Below are 21,386 nucleotides of genomic sequence, written 5' to 3'. Positions count from 1 at the left end.
CCCCCTGCATTTTGCATGACTGAATCAACCATGGTATCAAACGCATGACGTTGCTCATTGTTAAGACGATCAATGCTACGGTTGATTTGTCCATCTTGTAAATCAAACTAGAGTTGGCGTTGCTCCCAAATTTGTCTATTTCCAATCCCTTTGTTCCATTTTTTGAGTGGTCGGGGCATCGGGGGAAAATCTTCTAGAGTTTTGTTTTTAGATTCCATGAGGAACTGCTCCAATAGATGCAACCCGTAATCTGTCACCTGCAGGAAAATTGTGTATTAATAATATAATATAGGCTACATGAAGGAGGCATTAATATAATATATGTCACCTGCTCTTTTGATAGATTAGGAATGTTGAAGATAGTTCGTAATTTGTGCGTCAGGTCGTCGCATATACTTGTTGAGAATCTATCCCACAATAGATGTGGTTGCACTGGATTGCATTCCAACAGAATAATGTCGAACAATCTCCTTAGCTGATATCCAGTATTCATTATCGCCGCTTCTTCTAAACAATGTATCCACTTTCCATCATCTTCAAGAAGTCCATGTGCAACACACGCAGCCTTGAATGTTGGATAAGGAATACCTTCAAATTTGTGTAGATCCTCAAATGATGTTGGGCCCTTTACGATGGTCAATAGTAGACGCAAGTAAAACCTCTCTCCCTCATTGGGCTTGGCAAAATACATCCTGCCAATAACATAACCACTACTTCTTTTAGTCCATACCTTTTCTGTTTTGTGCCAAACAAAGTGCTCGGGGAATTCTTGGTAAGTATAGGCCCGAGCATATGGATTTGAAGCACAATGGTCAAAGAATGAAGTGAGACTCGACTTTTGTCGTTTCGCCCTCTCAAGAATATTCTCCATCGGTTCCTTAGGGTTGAACACAACATGATGCATACCTGGCAACAAATCATAACTTAACAGTATGGCATTCCAGTATAACTTAATAGTATATTGATGAAATTTGTTTAATCAAGTGTTAAATACATGGCAAGTGAAGAGATAACCTTACAACAGTTGGAAACTCTTCATGTAAGGAAAACCCAAATAGCCGCCAAGCTGCTTCTGGTGGTCCAATATATCTGGCATCAATGTACTGTTTAATCTCATTTCCGCCGTCCAACACCATTGTTGTTCTGTCATTGCCCTTGTAGATGTACTTGTGGATGTACTTAACACATTGCAATCCCGCACACACTTCGACATTAATGTGACAATTAAACATCCTCACCAACTGTGGATTATATGGGACAACGTTCCTATTGTCAACCTCTTTATCTTTCACCATATAGACACGTCCCGTGTTGCGGCGCATATAAAGTGGATAACTGTCTTTTTGTATGGTTGTCACGTCTATAAACTCATGTGGAAAATGTTTTGTGCACTTGCCATTTTCCATACACGGTGAGTTCATATTTTTAGCACCACACGGTCCATGGATCATATAACTCTTTATTGTATCAAAGAGCAAGGGATCCTTATCTGGGTCGGGAAATTCTGTAGATATAATTTGATCAATTTGGGCTGCGGTATGAATTTTATCTTCATGGTTGAGGAAAAAGAGTGCATGCATGCGCGGGAGGCCACGCTTCTGAAATTCAATGGTGTACACATGAGCTACTTCACGGCCAAACACATTTTTCTTCTTGATAAATTTCATTAAAGCTCTTCTCTTCAGTTCGAAAACACGGGCAAGAACATCAGGTCGATCAAACACATTTTGGTTCTCCAAAAGGGCTTCTTGCACTTCTGGCCAGTGAGGATTAGCCGTCATCGTAAGGAATATATCTAGATGCTTATTGTAACGTGTTATAGCCATCGAGTCTTGAAAGATCTTATACATGTACCTTGGACTTCCAATGAACGATGATAGCAAAATAAACCGTTGACCAACCTGATCAGGATCCGTACCCTCAGCTAAATCTGTCAAACTCATGTACACTTCAGCACGAAGATCCGTTTGGTGGGTATAATGATAGTATAGCCGATTTTCCTCAGTAGAAGCCCAAACATCACACAAAAACTCCTGAAATAATTTTCCACCACAGAGTATTGCTGCATATTCAGTATGACGTTCGAACAAACGATATGCATAGAACACCATCTGAGTCAATCGCCTCAAATCGTCGTCATTGACATCATAATGTTTCATTTTGGTTGACCACCCAATCTCACCCCGAGGGAAAAACAAAGGATAATGTAGGGGTAGATAAGCGGGATTACATTCATCAATCCGCTTCAGTGCATTGCCTGATCTATAATAAATAATGATATCTCTTGTGCTTCTTATTTCAGTTCCATCCCCAGGTATAACAACTACAATTTCATTTACTGAAGGAAGACTTTACTCACAAGGAAGGCATTTATTATAAAGAGAAGACTTATTATGGCACTTGTAGCTCATTATGATTTAAAGTTACACCAGATGGATATTAAGTTTGGTTTTCTGAATGGCAACATTCAGGATACTTTCTATAGTGGCAACCTCAGGGTTTTGAGTCCAAAGACACAGAACATTTGATTTGCAAGTTGAGGAATCTATCTATGGCTTAAAGCAGACATCTCGTCAGTGGTACTTAAAGTTTGATCACGTTATTGCCTCTTTTGGTTTTAAGTTAAATTAACGTGGATCAATATTTATATCATAAGATCAGTGGGAGCAAATTTATTTATTATGGTAATATATTTTGATGATATTCTACTAGCAAGAAGTGACATACGGTGTAGCAATTTTGTTATACGCATAAAGATCACTGTGGCTTTCACAAAATGCTTATGTCAATAAATGTGCTAAGTAGTTCCGGCATGCACAACAATTTACCAGGTAATGCACTTTTTGGTAATGGTGATAAAATTAAATTTGCTTAGCTATCCAAAAAACGATTTATAAAGAACAATTGAAAGATATCCCATATGCATTAGCAGTAGGGAGTCTCATATATGCTCAAGTTTGTACGCCTCCAGTTACTGCGTACGTAGTTGGAATGCTTGGCAAATACTTAATCCAAGAATGGATATGAAAGCGGCTAAAAGATTTATGCGGTATTTGCAAAGAACAAAAGATTTCACACTCACATGACGAAGAACCAATCATTTGGTAACCGATTGGATCTTATCGGATTCCGGTATTATGTTGTTAGTTTCATTTAGAAACTGTTAAAGATTTATTGTGATACTAAAACCGCTATTTTTTTTTTCTTTGAGAATGACAAGAGTTCATTAGCGTCCCGTAGGACACTGATATAAAGTTTCTTGACATGAAGAAAGGGTTCAAAATTATCATTTATCATTTGACAGTTGAGTATATTAGTATTGATCTCCAAAATATGGATTCACTTACTAAAGGCTTACCACTTAAGGCATTCAAAAGAGCTTATAGCTCGTAAAAGAGTGGTTAGTCCTTGTGATATTTCATTTCAGTGGGAGTCTATATTACTAAGTAACTCTTGCTTGTCACTTCAGTAATTGATGATTATTTTGAAATAAAATTATCTACTTATTCATTTATGGTTGCGCATATAAAGTTTGATTAAGTAGAATAAAGAAAATCACTTTAAATCATAAGGTTGGACCAGTTGAAAATGAACATGTTCAGGGATCACATTACATGTTATTTTCATGCTACACATCCATACTTAATCTATGTCATTGGAGATATTAGTATTGTGACCACAGATGGGTCTAGTCATGCTAAATGTGGCAAAGGCCGCTGTGATCCTATATTTTTGTTTTCAATGGACCAAATTGTGTTTTTGAGACGTCACTCATTATTTCGACAATAAAATTTAGAGCTCTTAAGGTCAACATTGTTTAATATCAGGTTATGACCTATGTGGTACAAGTGGGAGATTGTTAGAATTTTTCTCTTTAAGGTGTACCTACATAGATCATACACATTACACAATTGTTAATTGTCAAACTACGTCTGAGTGACATTAGGAAGACTCACTAAACCGTGATCTTAAAGTAACATGACTGAGTCATTTACATGTCTCAAATCACACATGTCAGGTCATGACACATGTATAAAGTGAGTATGGGCTTAACTATATGTGCAGATACTTTTTTTGGGCTTAAGCGTATTTCTATTATCATGATGGGCTATAATAGAAATACACCCATAATATATAAGTTGAGGTCCCCACCCCAAACCCTATTCTGATTCTCATAAGTTTTCCATCCAATGTGAGAGAACACAAGAAGGGTTTTGGAGTGGAAGACAACAACGTTCCGCTGCTGCTTATAGGACTTGCTTGATCAACGTTATGGTTTCAGGTATGTCCTATTATAATTTGGTTTTCTTTATTGATTGACATGCGATTCTATGTATTAGAGAAATCCTCACAATTGATAAGCTGCCAAGTCATTTTCCTTAGCTGTGCGAGCACTCAATATATCATATGCTTGACGAAATTTTTCAGCAAATCTATTACAATCCGACAGTGTACTCTGAATGACATCTAAAACATCACGTCTCAATTCTTGATTTCGGCGATGACGCACATCAAGGGCACTGGCTGGGTCATAAACATAAAGCTGAGCATAAGTCTGATCTTTCTCAGGTTCTGGTAGTAACGATCCAATTTGATGGCGTAATTCACCATGAACGGTGAATAGAATAGGACCGCTACCACTGAATATTCGGTCATCTGGTTGACAACCGAGACTGGTAAATGCATTAGCCAAGTTATACTGACGAAGATGTTGTCTAAATGACCTGGCTTTGGCATCACTACCATCATATAGATCTTGAATCGCAGGAGGCAATGGACTAAGTAGAGGAAGACTGACTTTTCCTTGTTTGCAACACATCCCGAAAAAGGGTCTTTTGACTAATGTATTTGCTAGCCTTTCATCTTTCCAGTGCAGAGCTTTACAAAAGGAGCATTCCACATCCATCTTTCCCAGATAATGGCGGAGACATTGTTGTGCATATTAGCGAGGTTACGCCATATTGACACCCGTAAGAGGCTGAAAATAATCATCCACATCCATTTCGCTTTGGGTGTCACTAACATGTAGGAAAAAAAATCCTAATGAGTTAGGAATGGATTTTTTTTTATTGAAAACAATGTTATAGAAAACACAATGAAATTCAACTTACATATATGAAGACATTGATACTGGAATATTGTGAAGGTCTGCTTCTAATTAAGTTCCTTCTAGTTCGCTTGTTCATTCTACCACTTATGTGCTCTTTTTCTCTTCTATTGTGTTGGGCCAACTTGCATCGAGAAGTATGAGAAAGTGTATAAGCATTGGTCGGACTAACACTAAGATCATCCACTTCTATTTTGTTTTAGGTGTCACTAACATGTAGAAAAAAAAATCATAATAGGCTAGGAATGGAAATATTTTTGACTGAAAACAATGTTATAGAAAACACACAAAGAAATGAAACTTACATATGGGAAGACATGGACACAAGTATATTTTGAAAGCCTACTTCTAAGTTCCTTCTTGTTCGTTTGCTGCTTCTACCACTTATGAGCTCTCTTTCTCTTCTATTGTGTTGGGCCAACTTGCGTCGAGAAGCCTAAGAGGGTGTAAAAGCATTGGTCGGACTAACATTAAGAGTGGATTGTGGAGGAGTAACTACAACCTCATTTTGCACAGGAGGTGATTGGACTTGATGACCTTCATTTCCTTGTTTTTCCAAAACCTGCATTTTATATTTGATAAAACATAACCATCAGAAGGCAGTAAACAACCACCGCATATAATGAGCGTATATATGTTACATACCTTAGCAAGGGTAGCAAGCACATGGTCAATAATCCGTTGTTTATGCTCACGTACTCGATTTATATAATCTAATTCTCTTTGCTGCATGATGCAAGGTACCTGAAAAGTGGCATAAAAAATTAAATGAGAATGCTGTCAAATTAACAAAAGAGTTTTCTTTGTTACAAAATTTAAAAGTTTGAAATCATGTAAGAATCAAACATAACTAAACTATGAAAAAGGAACTTCAAATACCTGAACAGATGCAGTAGGTTCATTGGTAGATTTAGGTGGTGCGTCAACAACAGAAACATCAAATGGACTTGCAGGTGGTGCCTTATCCATGGCTGATAATCAAACATTGATAAGGAAATTGCAGCAAATAAATGAAAGTGGTATACAACTATGATCAGGAACAACTATTAAGGGAGGTTCGGAGTCGTGCAAAATGCAACCATGTCACCAGTACCTCCAATTAGAGTTATCAACTTTTGTATAATTAAAATATAAAGAGTTCTGATCCAAACAACATATATAAAGAAAGTGTAAGAATTGAATAATGGCAATGTTCGTTTCGCAAAAGAAATAAAAACATCATATATAGCCTAAAAAGATTGATTCCCTTTTGCCCAACAGCATAGTCTAAAAAGATTGCTTCCTTTTTTCATGGGAAATCGAGTTTTCTAGTATTAGATCGGTACAATTATCTCCAACATTGGCTTTCTAATCTGACGGGTCATAACTTTTTGGTTTATGCAGTTGTTATTATACTGGGACAACAGAGTATGATAAAATGTACAATGCAGTATGAACTAAATTCGTCCCTGACTAATAAGACGCCCATTAGCCTTTAGGCACACAAATTAAGATTTTATGCTGGGACAAAAGTGATAATGGTGAGGTCGATGTAAGTAATTATATTTAGGCACACAAATTGATTTCTCATTGATGCTCACTAAAGCATAGCCTCCCTTAACTGAAAACATAATTCTAAGTTTCTAACACAAAGAATAGTAGAAGTTATCAACCATACTGGAGTTAACTGCTTAACAAAGTTTCTAACACTTTTTTATACCTTCTAAGCTATAAGGAAGGGCAAGACCGTCAGCATGAAGGACTCATAAGTGAATGTTGCTGATCTAGTATAACCAAGTATCCTTTTCCTTAAACTTTTCAAGAAGTCCACGCATGATGATGTACAACAAAATCTAGATTAGTATGTTGTATACCGTAGTTTTAAAATTATATTAAACTCCAAAGTTAAGATCGAACATTACCTTAACAAGAAGACAACATCTGCAAGGCAAAAAAAAAATAGAGAAGAAACAAAGATAGAATGAGTAAAAGTCGACCTGCAGGAGAAACGAATAAAGGCATATGTGTAAACGATACCATCAAGTCAGTTTCAGTGTTGCTTTCAGGAAATACTGATAGCAAGTTCAAATTTATGATAACAAACTAAAATATCAATCTTCTTATAATATAGTTTAATATAAGATCAAGAATCAAGATAATTGCGAGTGGCGACAATACCAAAATCAAGAAAGTTGAATTTCATACAGCACTTGTCAATAAGCTTTTAGTCATAAAGAAAATCTTATCCTAGAGTGTCAATGCAGCACTTGTGATCATGATGCATGTCAATTGTCACCAAAGAATTGGATTATAACTTATATTCAAAATAGAATCTGGTATGCACGTTAGTTCCAAAATTCATCTTTGTCCACATCGTAAGTTCATACCGATCTTTGTATAGTTTTGTTTTGTCTAAAGGGAATTTGTGAATAAAGTATAAAAGAAATTGATTTATTACCTTTATTACCGTAGGATCGTACAAACTCTACCACATGTCACATACTACCATTCCGTATCTTTATATAGCGTTGGATCAATCAGTATCTTTGAGTAGTAGTTTCCTAATTGGAATCAACTTAGATTAGATTTATATAGTTTTGGATCGCGTGGATATATATCCAAATGAAGATATCGATATAATTTAATATATATATATATATATATATATATATATATATATATATATATATATATATGAGGATTAATATCAAGTTGGACTCTTTAGTTCTAATTGGAATCAACTTAGATAAGATTTATATAGCTCTTAAAAGAAATTGATTCATCACCGTAGGATCGTCCCAAAACTACTTTCACCCCAACCGCTTGATATAACAGCATAAAAAACCAAGCTGCTTTATTATATAGATAGATTTGAGGAGTAACAAACCCAACTATTCTCGGCAACTTAAAGTACCGCCGAATGTGGTAGTCCTATTCACACGGTTACTTTTACCAAACAACCCATGACAGTTAACCCCCACTCTCTCTATCCAACTCGTCTCAACAATTTTGCTTGAAATTATTGAGCGAAAATCATCTGAGAAGGTTGGGTTTGAATTTTGCATTGTTAATTTAATTTAATTGTTGGGGTGTGTTTTTTGCTAGTAAATTATTATAATCCATCTTTTAAGTTATACTGAAATTCTGTGTTTGCTAGTGAATAGATTTACTACTTCCTCTACCTATATTTGGTTTTGGTTTGGCAGTAGATAATTTAGGGTTTCATTTAATCTGTTATTGATTGTTAAAAATCACAACTGTGAATGTATTAATTAGATAGGTGATAAGGTTCCAAGTTTGAGGTTTTGTGAATAATTCATGTACTAGAGTATCCTTGTATCTAGTGTTCATGTTTAGCCAGGGTATGTAGTTAACATAAAGTTTTAGTTCAATCAACAGTTTCACTTCAACATGTTAGGGCATCTCCAATGGGGGTGTATGTAGAAAGCTGTATATATATTCTAAATAGGAAACAATATATTTATGATATATTTAGAATATTATGTATTTAGAATAGTGTGTCTTGGTAGACAAGAAACTAACTTGTATATAAACCCATGTTTTGGGATGAATCATACAATACACTGAATTGAATTGAATTGAAGTCTTTTAATTCTACATGGTATCAGAGCATGTTCGATCCTTTGAACTTGTTTTTTCTTATTGAATCTTGAATCCGCTGCGTACTACAACCATTGAAATCAAACCATCCTTGAATTCTTGAATCTCAAACCCAAATATCAAACTTTTTCCCAAACCTAAATCTCATACCAGTTTTTTTTTCTGCAACAAATTTCTGCAATGGCTACCGAAAATCCAACTGTGCCAGAAAATCAATCATCCTCACAAGTTATTCATCACCACTATACCCCACAAGACAACTCGGCGTTTCCAAAAACTATTTCATTAGATGAGTCCAACTATACCATATGGGCTCCTCTCATGCGGATGTGTATTGGAGCAAGGGGAAAGATTGGTTATTTGACTAGCACAAAGGTTGAACTGCATATGAATTCTCCAGAATATGAAGTTTGGGCAACAGATAATGAAAAGGTGAAAAGTTGGCTTATTGATTCCATGGAGACTTCTCTTATGAACCGATATATTCGTCTTCCTACTACAAAAGACATTTGGGAGGCTGTGGAGAAGACCTTCTATGATGACTCTGATGAAACTCGAATCTTTAAATTGAATACGAAGTGCTTTGAAGCAAAGCAAAATGGGAGACCTATTCCTAACTATTACAACGAATTGGTGGCCATGTTCCAGGAGATTGATCAAAGGGTGACCTCCCCGAATAATAATGTTGCAGCTGTAGTCCATGAAACGTCCAAAATGTCCAGATTGCATGTTCATATGTTTTTGCGTGGACTAGATTCAAAGTATGATCAGGTGCATGGATAGATCCTTCGCAAGGAACCTAAATTTTCCTTGGATCAAAGTTATGCTTACATTCGCAAGGTACAATCTGAGAAACAGGCTATGGGGCGCTTTGTATCAGCTGAATCCTCTGTCTTGGCTGTTCATAGTAAGACAATTACTCCTCCCAGTTTTTCTGGTCCTTCACGCCACCCTAAAGGTAAATCAAATCCTTATGCAAATAAAAGGTGTCGTGTTTGTAGAGAATTGGGGCATAGCAAGGAGATATGTTATGAAGTGATCGGCTATCCTGATTGGTGGGTGATAAAACATAAAATGATAATTAGTTTACCTACGAAATGAACGATGAAACTCAAAACATAAGTAAACTAAAACTTTATTATGTGCCTATATTTATCAAAGATTTCTACTCTCAATCCTATTGAGATATAGTGGAGTAGAAAGTTCGTTCCACTCCTAGTCCTTCCGCATGGTAATGTTCTCTACGTATAAGTAATCTTACTAAAGTCTAATGAGAGATTTACGAAATGGCAACTAAACTACGATGCAACTACCCACAAGATGCAACTAGTCGACTATTTAAACAACTATGGGAATACTACGTTGATTCTATGATAAGGAGTTAGAGGGGGATTGATTCCACCTTAGCTCAACTTAATCCACTAACGACGAATCGTCGTAATCTGAATTGAACTGCTTCGTAGAGCAATCTGGTTTTTCCTAATCCCTAATTACACATGGCATTTCTACCAATTCATAACTAGCATGTGAACGATTACACCCATTCTCATGGTGAACTAATCATTTCTAGAGTGGAAAGGAAATTACGACTATTCAACATTAACACGAATCAAGCTTTCATCAAGGCTTCTCAACCCCCTCTAATGGAGGTTTAGCCGAGAATCATCACGCTATCATTCCCAATGGAATTCAAACAAGACATGATATAAAGATTTGAACTTACTTGTTTAAACTCAATTCAAAACTACTCATGCAATAATTGAATTAAACTAATAATGACAAATAATTGAATCTAAGAATTGAAACTAAACAATTAATGGAAATGAAACTAGATTATCAAGAACACGATTTTATTAATCTAATGAATAATAAAACAATTATTCAAATACTAAATTAATAATCTACTTGTTCTAAAGTAATTAATTAAACATGAAACTAGATCTAAAACAAGATATGAAAAACTAATTAATTGACTAATTGAAATTCTAAAACTAAGTTCTAAAACTAATTAATGGAGGCTAACTAATCTAGGTCTAACTATCTACCCTTAACAAAGAGCTAAGCTTTTGTTTTTATATGTTCAGATCCAAAAATCGTGCATGGGCTTGGAGCCATGTTTTGGGCCTGATTCGCCCAAAACCCAATTCTTTCAGTCTAAAAAGGCCTCTTCAGCTGCAGTTGGCTTCAATAGATTTTTCATCCACTTTTGATCCTCTGATTGGGTCAAGGCTTAGACCATTAGAAAGCTCTTTCCGAGCCGGTCGTTTTGACATAAGGTAGGCCCAATTCCGAGGTCTGAGTCCAAAGATACGGCCTTCGAAAGTTCTGCTGACTTTGAGTGTTGTTTCTGCCCGTGTCGACTTTTCAGCTTTTAACCGGGCTTTAGAAAGGCTTTGTCTTCTTGAATCTTGGCCTTTAATCACATAACTCCTTAGCAACCGACCTTTGCTCCTTTATCTCGCTAAAGTGGCACATTTCTACACATAATGGACTTTGAAGCCTGAAATGCATAAAAACACGTAATCAGTATTAACTCTTAATTATTACTCACATAATTGGTCTAAAAGTATGACTGTTACAGGGTTAAAACTACAGTTTTGGGCTCTTATCAGTGGGACTTCACAAGGAGGCCATGAACGAATATAAGCAAGGCCGCCATTGCTAATGCTGTGAATGGACATCCAAACAATGCTTCGGCTAATGTAGTGCAATCAGGTATTAATGGTAAGGTTATTTCGAATAGTACATGGATAATTGATTCAGGTGCATCTAACCATATGACAAATGACCCTAGCCTTGTGGAAAATTTTAGAGCTTCACCTCAAAATGTTGTTTCTACTGCTGATGGTACTCCAACTCTGGTTAGCGGAGAAAGTTCTATTGTGTTATTTGATACCCTCACTCTTGAATCTGTCTTAGTTATTCCACCTCTTGCTTATAATATATTGTCTGTGTTTTGGCAGTAACCTGCTTCAACACAACGAGAGCAATGGTAAAGAACGCACTAAGAAACAGAGGAATTTGATGTTGGGGGGAGATGAAACTGAACCAAACAATGGCTGCCTACATATCCAAGATCTATTCTCTAGGGATCAAGTTTCAACGTAGCTCCTTATGAAAAATAGTTTGGTATTTATAGAGGTAGAGTAAAGAGTCCTTGTAGCTCAAGTAATCTTGTAGCTTGACTAATTGTGATAGACTATAACTCTCAACTGATAATTATCTCTTTGATAAGAAATGAATCTGGACATAAATCAATGTACATTAGTGGCAAACCATGTGGCTAAGGTTCAACCTTAGACACATAAGTTAATGGGCATGTACATTGATCCATGGTATTGCAAATTGGGCTTTAGCCCTGTCGATTAAATGAATAAAATAGAGACCCCTAGTAATGGACGTTTGCCACGTAGGTGGGGGTCGCAACAGTCTGTTTGTAAAATTATTCTAGCACTTGCATGTATTGTGACGTTCTATCCATCTTTCTGTGTTTTTCAGGACATTCTGACTTGACGGGTCCTTGGTTATGGTGTTAGAAGAGGGAAACTATACTATCTAGATTTGACATAAACTGGAGATAAATAGAAGAATTTTCTGGGGCAAGCTAATCAGGTCAATAGGGTCGAGAATGCAAATAAAAAAAGTTGTGTGGTTATGGCATCGTTGTTTAGGTCATCTATTTTTAGTTATCTTAAGAAGTTGCAACCTCATTTATATTCAGTTGTTAGTAATTTTGAGTTTCATTGTGACATTTGTGAACTGGCCAAGAGCCACCGTATTTCATATTCACCATATTTTAATAGATGTCCTATTCCTTTTATGAAAATTCACTCTGATGTTTGGGGTCCTGCAAAAGTTTCTTCATTTTCTGGAACTCGATATTATGTAACTTTTATTGATGATTGCACTCGTATGACTTGGGTGTCATTACTGAAAAACAAAAGTGATGTATATGGGATGTTTACTGATTTTTACAAAATGGTGGCGATGCAGTATCAACAATCTATCAGGGTCTTTCAGTCTGATAATGGTGGAGAATTTGTGAATGGCTTCATGTCTGAATTTTTCTGGTCAATTGGAATTCGTCACCAAACCTCCAATTCGAGTCCCCAACAAAATGGTTTAGCAGAACGGAAGAACAGGCAGTTGTTGGAAGTTGCTCGTGCTTCCTTGTTTGGCATGAATGTACCTCGATCCTATTGGGGTGAAGCAATGAAATTAGCAACATATGTTATCAACCATACTCCCTCACAGGTAATTAAGTTCCAGAATCCTTATCAGAAACTCCATACACTTTTGTCCATCCCATCTATGCCTAACTTGGAGCCTCGGGTGTTTGGATGTATAGCTTATGTCCATATCCCAAAACCAGAACAAAGTAAACTTGATCCTCGTGCGAAGAAGTGTATTTCTGTAGGTTATGCAGAGTTTTAGAAAGGGTATAGGTGTTATGATCCAATTACTGACAAAATGCATATATCTCTTGATGTCTCATTCCATGAATCAAACCCGTATTACTCAGGGGGAGAGTGGCGGTGAAGGGAATCCTTGGTCTATTGACAACTTTGATGTCTTTGAAGAATTGGAACACTTGGAGGAACGATTTGATCTTCCTGCAGCAGAAATTGATCCTAGCAGTTGAGAGAATAATCATGAGCAGACAATCAACCATTTGGTTCCCAGCGATCAGATAGAAGCACATGATCAGGATGTATCTGAAACTGTAGCACACGACATTTTCCCTTCTACATCAACAACTGAAGATCTCGGTCAAAATGATCTGCCTCAGGTACCTCCTATAACCTTTAATGAGTCTGTTGGTAGAAAATCACAAAGAGCTAGTAAAGGAGTTCCTAAGAAACAATATGAACCAGACATTAAAGCCAATGCTAAATATCATATAGCTAACTTTATGTCTAACCATAGGCTTTCTGAATCACATGCACTTGTTATAAATCAATTATCTACTGTATCTATTCCTAGTAACGTGCAGGATGCTTTGAAAGATCCAAAATGGAAGAAAACAATGAATAAAAAATTGAAAGCCCTTCAAAAGAATGTAACATGGGAGGTAGTTGATATGCCTGTTGGAATGAAGACTGCTGGATGTCGTTGGGTGTTTACCGTGAAGCTTAATACAGATGGAACAATTGATAGATATAAGGCAAGATTGGTTGCCAAGGGATACACACAACGTTATGGAATTGATTATGAGGAGACTTTCGTACCTATGGCGAAGATCAATACGGTCTGAATTTTAATTTCGCTTGCAGCAAATAAAGATTGGCCCTTGCACCAGCTTGATGTGAAGAATGCATTCCTGAATGGGAATTTGGAGGAAGAAGTATACATGGATATGCCTCTAGGTGTGAATAACCATCCCAAAGATGTTGGGAAGGTGTGTAAACTGAAGAAGTCTTTGTATGGCCTGCAACAGTCTCCAAGAGCTTGGTTTGAAAGATTTACAAAATCCATGAGAGCTTTTGGGTACAAACAGAGCAATTCTGACCATACCTTGTTTATAAAACACAAGGATGGTAAGATTGCAGCTCTAATTGTGTATGTTGATGATATGATCGTTATATGGGATGATCTGAAGGAAATAAATGAATTGAAGAAGTATTTGTCGAAGGAATTTGAAATGAAGGATCTAGGACAACTGAAGTATTTTCTGGGTATTGAAGTTGCAAGGTCTAAAAAGGGGATTTCACTCTCACAGAGGAAGTATGTCCTTGATTTGCTTGCTAAAACAGGGATGTTGGATTGCAAACCGATGGAGACACCCATTGAAATGAATCATGGACTCGCCATTCATCCTGACCAAGTTCCTACTGATAAAAGAAGGTATCAGCGCCTTGTAGGAAGGTTAATTTATCTCTCTCATACTAGACCTGATATTGCTTATGCTGTGAGTGTGGTTAGTCAGTTTATGCATTATTGTCCGAGTGAAGAACATATGGATGCAATCTTTCGTATCTTGAAGTATTTGAAGAAGGCATGCCTGTATATTATTTGAATTTGAACCTTTGTAATGTTGTTGTTTGGGTTGGCTTATGATTGGTGGTAGTAGGGGTGTGTGAGGGCTGTCGAATGGGGGCTGTTGAAGCTTAAATGAGCAGTAATGGCGGCGCGATCCAGTTTGGAAAAGAGTGAGTGATGTGGGGAAATTGATTTTTGTGTTAATTAAAGTTATAGGGTTTTTCCAAAGGAGTCAAAACCGCTTGGATGAGGGTGGCGGAAGAGAGGAGTGGTGGTGGTTGGAATTCGCGCTGGTGCGCTGGTGAGGGTGATTGGAATTGGTATCCAGTGCTCCTAAGTCTATTGTTTTGGTTTCTATTTTGGTTAGGTGGGCTTGGGCTGGAATAATGTCTTTTGTTTGGGCCAGTTTCTATTATTGTTTTTAGGCCGGACCACATTAGTTTTGTTTCTTTGGGCCGATTCTATTTTTTTTTGTTTGGGTTGGGCTCACATGATCTAAAGTGGGACAGTTTGAGTTCTAAATTTGTTTAGACTTTTGGGCCAGATTATAAAGGCTTGGGCCTTTGTTTTGGATTTTGTTTTTGTTAGTTAGATTAGGACCATGGGTTGAAGAGTTTTACTCACGGGTTTGCGTCAGGACCTGTTTGGGACTGGTGACTGTTGGGCTTGACCTATTGACCAGTCAACCTTTTGATTTTTGACCGTTTACAGTTAACTGTTTATTGTTTTACTTTTTTTTATATATATATATTAAATTTTATAGACTAATCCAATGGTAGCATGTTGTGAAAGCATGTATAAACTGTTTGTCATTATCTAAGAAAGATTTGACGTTGATATTGTGCAATTATGGACACGTGACGAGAGTGAAATTTTAAGAGACATGATCCTAAAATGCTATAAAAATATTATGGGGTACGTTTGGAGCAATTGTGACAATATGTTGTATGTTGTAATTGTGGTTCTGTTAAATGATATGATATGTTAGGATATATATTAAATACAATATTTTTGAGAAATAAATGTAAACTCTCCATCATTATATCTGTGAGATGCTACTATGAGGTAGTATAATATTTGTGGATATTTTTCAAGGGATTGTGGCTTAGTGCAATAATGTATTTGGCATGCATGTGATAAATTGAAATGGTTATGACATATAAATGTATGATACCTGAATAAATTACGTAACGAAAATCCTAGAACCTAGCTACCACAACTCATGTGATTTGGCCCATGTGTAGGGCGTATGTGATATGATTGGCCCTTGTATAGGGTGTATGAGATGTTGATTGACCCATGTGTAGGGCAATCCTAGCCGAATAGTGGCTTGATTATCTCGTTTGCAAAATTAGAACGAGACGCGCGATATTTTATGTTGAATAGTGGTAGTACCCACTTTATGGCATTCGTGTGGGGATTACCTGGTATGCGATATCCCGCTTAGGGTAACTACGCACGGAGTGGTTCATTACGTGAGGGGATGCATGTGGATGTACATGTTCGGCTTATGGGAGCGATTGTGGTAGCCAGGGAAACTAGGTAAGACATAGAGACGACGTGATTCTAGAGACACTTGAAGAAACTCTAAAAAATAATTGTGATGATATATCAAAGTGTACGTTAAATCTATAATAAATGATTTATTGAAATTTATGTTACATTCACAATGGTTTTGTATAAGGGTGGGTTGAATTGATTATTTATGCAGGTGTGACCCACTCTGTGATTAGGCATACAACAGTTTAAGTATAGAGTAAGTTTTAGTTTTGTTATTTTATTATTAGATAATGTTGAACTAGTACGGTTTGAAACTAAGGCGCATTGGTGGAGGAACTAAATGCCTTATTATTATTGAATTGGAAGCTAAGGCGCCTCAGTGGAGGAACTACCTGCCTTAATTATTGTATTTAAGAATGTTGGATTATTTGTTGGAAGCTAAGGCGCCTCAGTGGAGAAACTAACTGCCTTATTAATTGTGTATATATATGTATAAGTATAATTTGTATTTTAGGGCTACTCATACCAGCATTGTTTATAATGTTAACCCGATTTGCATGTTTGCTTATCGAATGTGTTCATAAAATGAACACAGTTGATAAGTCTTGATAGGATTTGTGTTGAAGAAGGTTGATTGCTGCTTTTGGTCTGCGTTAGCGTTTCATTACAGGATATGTTTTATTTTCTCTTGAGGTGTAATAGATTTTTAATTGAGACAATGTTTTTTTTTTTGTATTTTTAGTTGTAATTATAATTAAAGAGTTGTTGAAAGGAAATTTGTAACTTAATCATATTTGTGAATTTTTGTAATGAAGAGAACTTTTGTTTATTTAATTTTTTTATTGGTTTCCAATTATTGGAATAGTTAAACGGATAATGGATTTTTGGGAAGTTGAGAGTGCATCACACCTTAAAAATCAAAGAGTCGAGAACAAATAGTGTTTTTCTGATTTTGTCGAAATTCGGGGTGTGACAATCCATGTACTTACTCTGCTTCATTTGCATAGCAACTTTAGTTTATTATTGAAGTTCAATTTATAAAAAAAAAATGTGCGAAGTGGAAAAACAAGTGTAGCACGTACAGTTAAAGAAGAAGTGTTGTTTGAATTTCTCAACAAACTCAAGTGGTTTTTGAAGTGGCACGTGGGCTTTATAGCATAGGCCCATGAAGTTTGTTGTATAGTGGTAAGTTCAAAGTTTGATGAGGTTCACCATAGATTTTTAGAGATGGATTGATGGGAGTTTATGAAGGTGAGAAGGTAGTATCCTTAAAGTTCATGACTTGTTTTTGAATGAATGAAACTTGTATTGAAACTTGATTAAAACTTGAATGAAAAACTTTGTATTGAATAACAAACTTGGATTGAAGATTGAATAACAAACTTGAATTGAAACTTGTATTGAAGAACAAACTTGGATTGAAGATTGGATAGCAAACTTGAATTGAAAAGTTGAATTGAATAACAAAAAGTAAATAAAGCAATAAAAACTTGAAAATGTGAAGGACTTGAAATTAAAATCTACTATACTCCTACATGACCATAGATTAAGTCTAAGTGCCTTCTCTCCTCCTACTTTTTGGCTTTTATATTACACATTTTGCCAAAGACTGATTTTGCCCTCTCCCTCTACAATCAAGACACCTCACTATGTTGCTTTTTGTTTTTCCTCTATGCTTTTGCTTTTTCTATATCTTCTTGAGCAAGCTAGGTGTTTTAGCAAGTCTTCTTTTGTAGCAAGGACATCCATCTCCAGTCTTCTGAGTTAAGGACATGACTTTTAGTCCTCTGGTTTTGAGTAATTAACCTTTGACTTGACTTTGACTTTTCCAGCACTTTTTCATAGCCGCTTGAGTCTTCATAATAAGCGTTAATAAGGCTCATTTTGGCGCTAAAATGCAGCTTTTAAGTGATCTGAAATGGCCTATAACCTGAAAAAAGCAGTAAAAGCTATGAGTTGTCTGTTTATTATGCGTAAGAAGGGCTGTAATGCAGTAATGTAAAGGTAATAAAACACACATTTGGGAGCTGATCAACCACCCCCAAATAGCATTTTGCTTGTCCTCAAGTAAGGATGAGAGAGAAAACTAATATCACAAATGAATGATTTATTATACTAATATCGTTTCACAGAGTGCGATTGCATTGACCATATGCAACAAGACATTATTAAACCACTAGGAATTCCCTAGTGGATGAGCTTAAGCCTCGTGAGAGTTTTCAAGATAAGGTACTCACAAACTTCTTCTATCTAGTACAAAGGGTCTTGTCTCCTTATTTATTCTCAGAAGTTTATACATCTCATTAGCGGGGAATAAGAACAAGCTCCTTTGAACTTAGAATAACGTATGTACAGTAATTAAATCATCTAAAGATAAATGCGCAAACATGAGCAATGAAATGCAAAAGCAAAGTTATTTCCGAAACGTTTGGAGAGCGTCTTTAAGGTGGGTTTTCACAGGGATGTGTTAAAACACAAACTCTCTGATAGATTCACTCAAGTTTTGTTCTTTCAAATGCAGTGGGCAATTATATTCCTCACATACACGAATGACGTCCAAAGGAAATCGGGGTTGTTCACACTTGTCACTTACTATCACACCATCATATTCCTAATCGAGCTAGATGATGTCTTTTATTATGAGTTATGGGGCTGGGGTGACGGTTTAGAAAGAAAAAGAAAGGAAAAACAAAATCTGATAAGTTGAGAAATTGGGTCTTCAAGATACTTGTAACTAGAGAAGAACCTCTTTTTGTCATTTACTTCCGAATTGTGATTAATTATTTAACCCTTTAGCTTTGTGACTCCATACGATTTTTATTTTTGGGAGTTCTAACTTTGCTTTTGTTTATTTTTGCTTTGTTTTTTATATCGACTCCTTTTGATTTTGAACTGTTGGGAGATTCGATTTCTAACTCCTTTGATTTTATTATTATTATTTTGAGTTTTGGTTTTTAACGGGTCTTTATTTTCTTTTCTTTTCGAAGCAACTAACTGATCTGTTTTTGTACAAGATCTTCTATTCTATTTTCCTGATATTCATCCAATTCTCAACTCGTCAGCTGGGTAAGCTTTTTATTGTGTGTTGTAACGGGTCAGGAATTGATGGTGAAAAATAAAAATGCTTTTAGAAAATTGTTAAGGCTCAAAAGGGGTAACTAGAGGAAACTATCTTTTTGGGGTTTTAACGTTTATTTGGCTATATCGATCCAAAAATACCCTAAATTCTCTTCTAGGATATGGCGTGGTGATCAAGCAAGTGGGCGTGTGGTCTTTTTATCTGGACATCCTTTGTGTTATCACTTAGAGATGTATATGGGTCGGGTCGGATTTGGGGCTAAATCGGTAACCGAACCGACTCTATCAGTTTACATTTTTCTAGAACCAAACCAAACCGGCTGTATTATACTAACCGAACTAATTTCCAACTGAATCGATATCCGAACCGAACCGATTGGGTTATGGTTTAACCGATACTAACCGACCAGAATCGGCCAGTTTTTACATATTTTTAAATTAAATTAATTAAAAATATATATTATATATAACGGGTCGATTCGGGTCAAGTTTGGGACTAAACCGACAATCGAACCGACCCTATCAGTTTTCACATACACTGGACCAAACTGAACCGACTAATAAATATAACCGACCTAAAACCCACTGGTTCGGTTCGGTTCGGTTCGGTTCGGTAGGGTTTCTCAGTTTGACTAGTTTTATGCACACCCTATCATCACTCAATAATTATTCAGATAAGGCTTCTGGTTAGATTCTCACAGGATATGGAACTTAATTGTTCTAACCTTGGTCTTGGAAACTCAATGCTATATACAATCAAATGCTTATGCATATCATTCATGAAAAGATGCATAAACTATTGTACATATATTAGTAAAGTTCGAAAAACGAATCCTTACTCTATTGCTATAATGAGACTGCTAGACTATTTATTCATCATGGAAAAAGGAAACAAGACTTTTAGTACTAAACAGAAAAAATATTTTTGCTCTTTTTCGAAAAAAAAAAATTAAGAAAGGAAGAAATATACTACTATATCTAATATAAGAAATGCCTAGTTTTTGCAAAATGTTGTTATACCACCCCCAAATAGAAATATGTTTTGTCCTCAAAGTATGAAGAGATAAGAAAAGAGATTACCATAGAAATATGAGCAAAAACTACAATACACCTGTACTTTGTTCTTCGTGATGAAAACATACCACCCCCAAATAAGTTTGGGGCGTGGGTTGTTTGATATAAAACGAGAAATATATGGTTTATTGCACTAGTAAGCTACGTAATTATTCTATTATGAAATTTTTGGGTTTCTGTATTTTTAAAAATATATGTAATGCAGAAAAGAAAAGTGGAAATTTTTTGCATGATGTATTTGTATTACCTTCTACTCATATACCAAATTTCACATAAGAAACAATTAAAACAAGCAGATAAAATTAAAATTATACTAATAGTTATAATTATATATAAGTGCGAAAAGAAAATAAACATCTATCTATACGGACACTAGGGAGCTGCCTAGTCAGAATTCGTGTGTGACTCGTCACGACGTCGAGAAGATCCTTCTCTTCATTGACATCGGGTCCTAGAGTGTCTATCACTATGTGGAAGCACATCTCTAATGTTGTGCAGTGTCCTTGTGACACTGCTGAAAACGTCGATGCTCCTGCTAGAAAGACTGTTGCTCCTCTATGAGGGTTTGCTGTGCCACTATAAAAACTCGCTGCCCTTGCCTGAGTTGGTGGATGTGTTGGTGCAGAATCCTCTAGCCGTCATGGATGAAATGAATTCTGTCCATGGGCTGAGTGAAATGGTGAGTGGCACCTTCAGCGAAGTAGTCCACTGGCATAGGTGTGGGAGTAGTGCATGCGTGCTCGGCGGCAGGTGGATGCTAGAATTGCTGGACGCAGTAGGAATAGATAGGACCAACAGTAGCGTCCTTGACCTCCACTAAAGCATCTGTAGCAGCGAAACCACAGTATTGCATGATCCTAGTGACCAGCACTGGTAGAAGAGTGGTGGACCTCCTGGGTTTGCAAAGTTGCTCCCAGACGAAGGTGGCAATGCAGAAGTTGTTCTTCTGCTCCTGAAGAATTCACATGATGTGGAGTATCACCTTACTACCGATATCATAGAGCTTGACTGAGCCTATCAAGTTGTAGGCTGTCCATTGAGATACTGC

General features: G+C 36.4%; 2 protein-coding genes across 2 annotated transcripts; both read right to left on the bottom strand.

The window, feature by feature from the left end:
* Positions 1–207: 207 nt before the first annotated feature.
* On the bottom strand, positions 208–2,159 carry LOC147515699 (uncharacterized). The gene is made up of 3 exons (XM_086593012.1): positions 995–2,159; positions 397–906; positions 208–257 (listed from the first exon to the last, which is right to left on the bottom strand). Exons 1-3 carry the CDS (start codon positions 2,157–2,159, stop codon positions 208–210), a joined length of 1,725 nt encoding a protein of 574 aa, XP_086449138.1.
* A 2,189-nt stretch (positions 2,160–4,348) lies between these two features.
* LOC147515698 (uncharacterized) lies at positions 4,349–4,906 on the bottom strand. The gene has a single exon (XM_086593011.1). The coding sequence runs from the start codon at positions 4,904–4,906 to the stop codon at positions 4,349–4,351; it is 558 nt and encodes a 185-aa protein (XP_086449137.1).
* Positions 4,907–21,386: the final 16,480 nt, after the last annotated feature.

This window comes from Coptis chinensis, chromosome 2, assembly GCF_015680905.1.
Source record: "Coptis chinensis isolate HL-2020 chromosome 2, ASM1568090v1, whole genome shotgun sequence".
Classification (NCBI taxonomy): domain Eukaryota; kingdom Viridiplantae; phylum Streptophyta; class Magnoliopsida; order Ranunculales; family Ranunculaceae; genus Coptis; species Coptis chinensis.
This window is presented reverse-complemented; position numbering and strand designations above follow the sequence as displayed.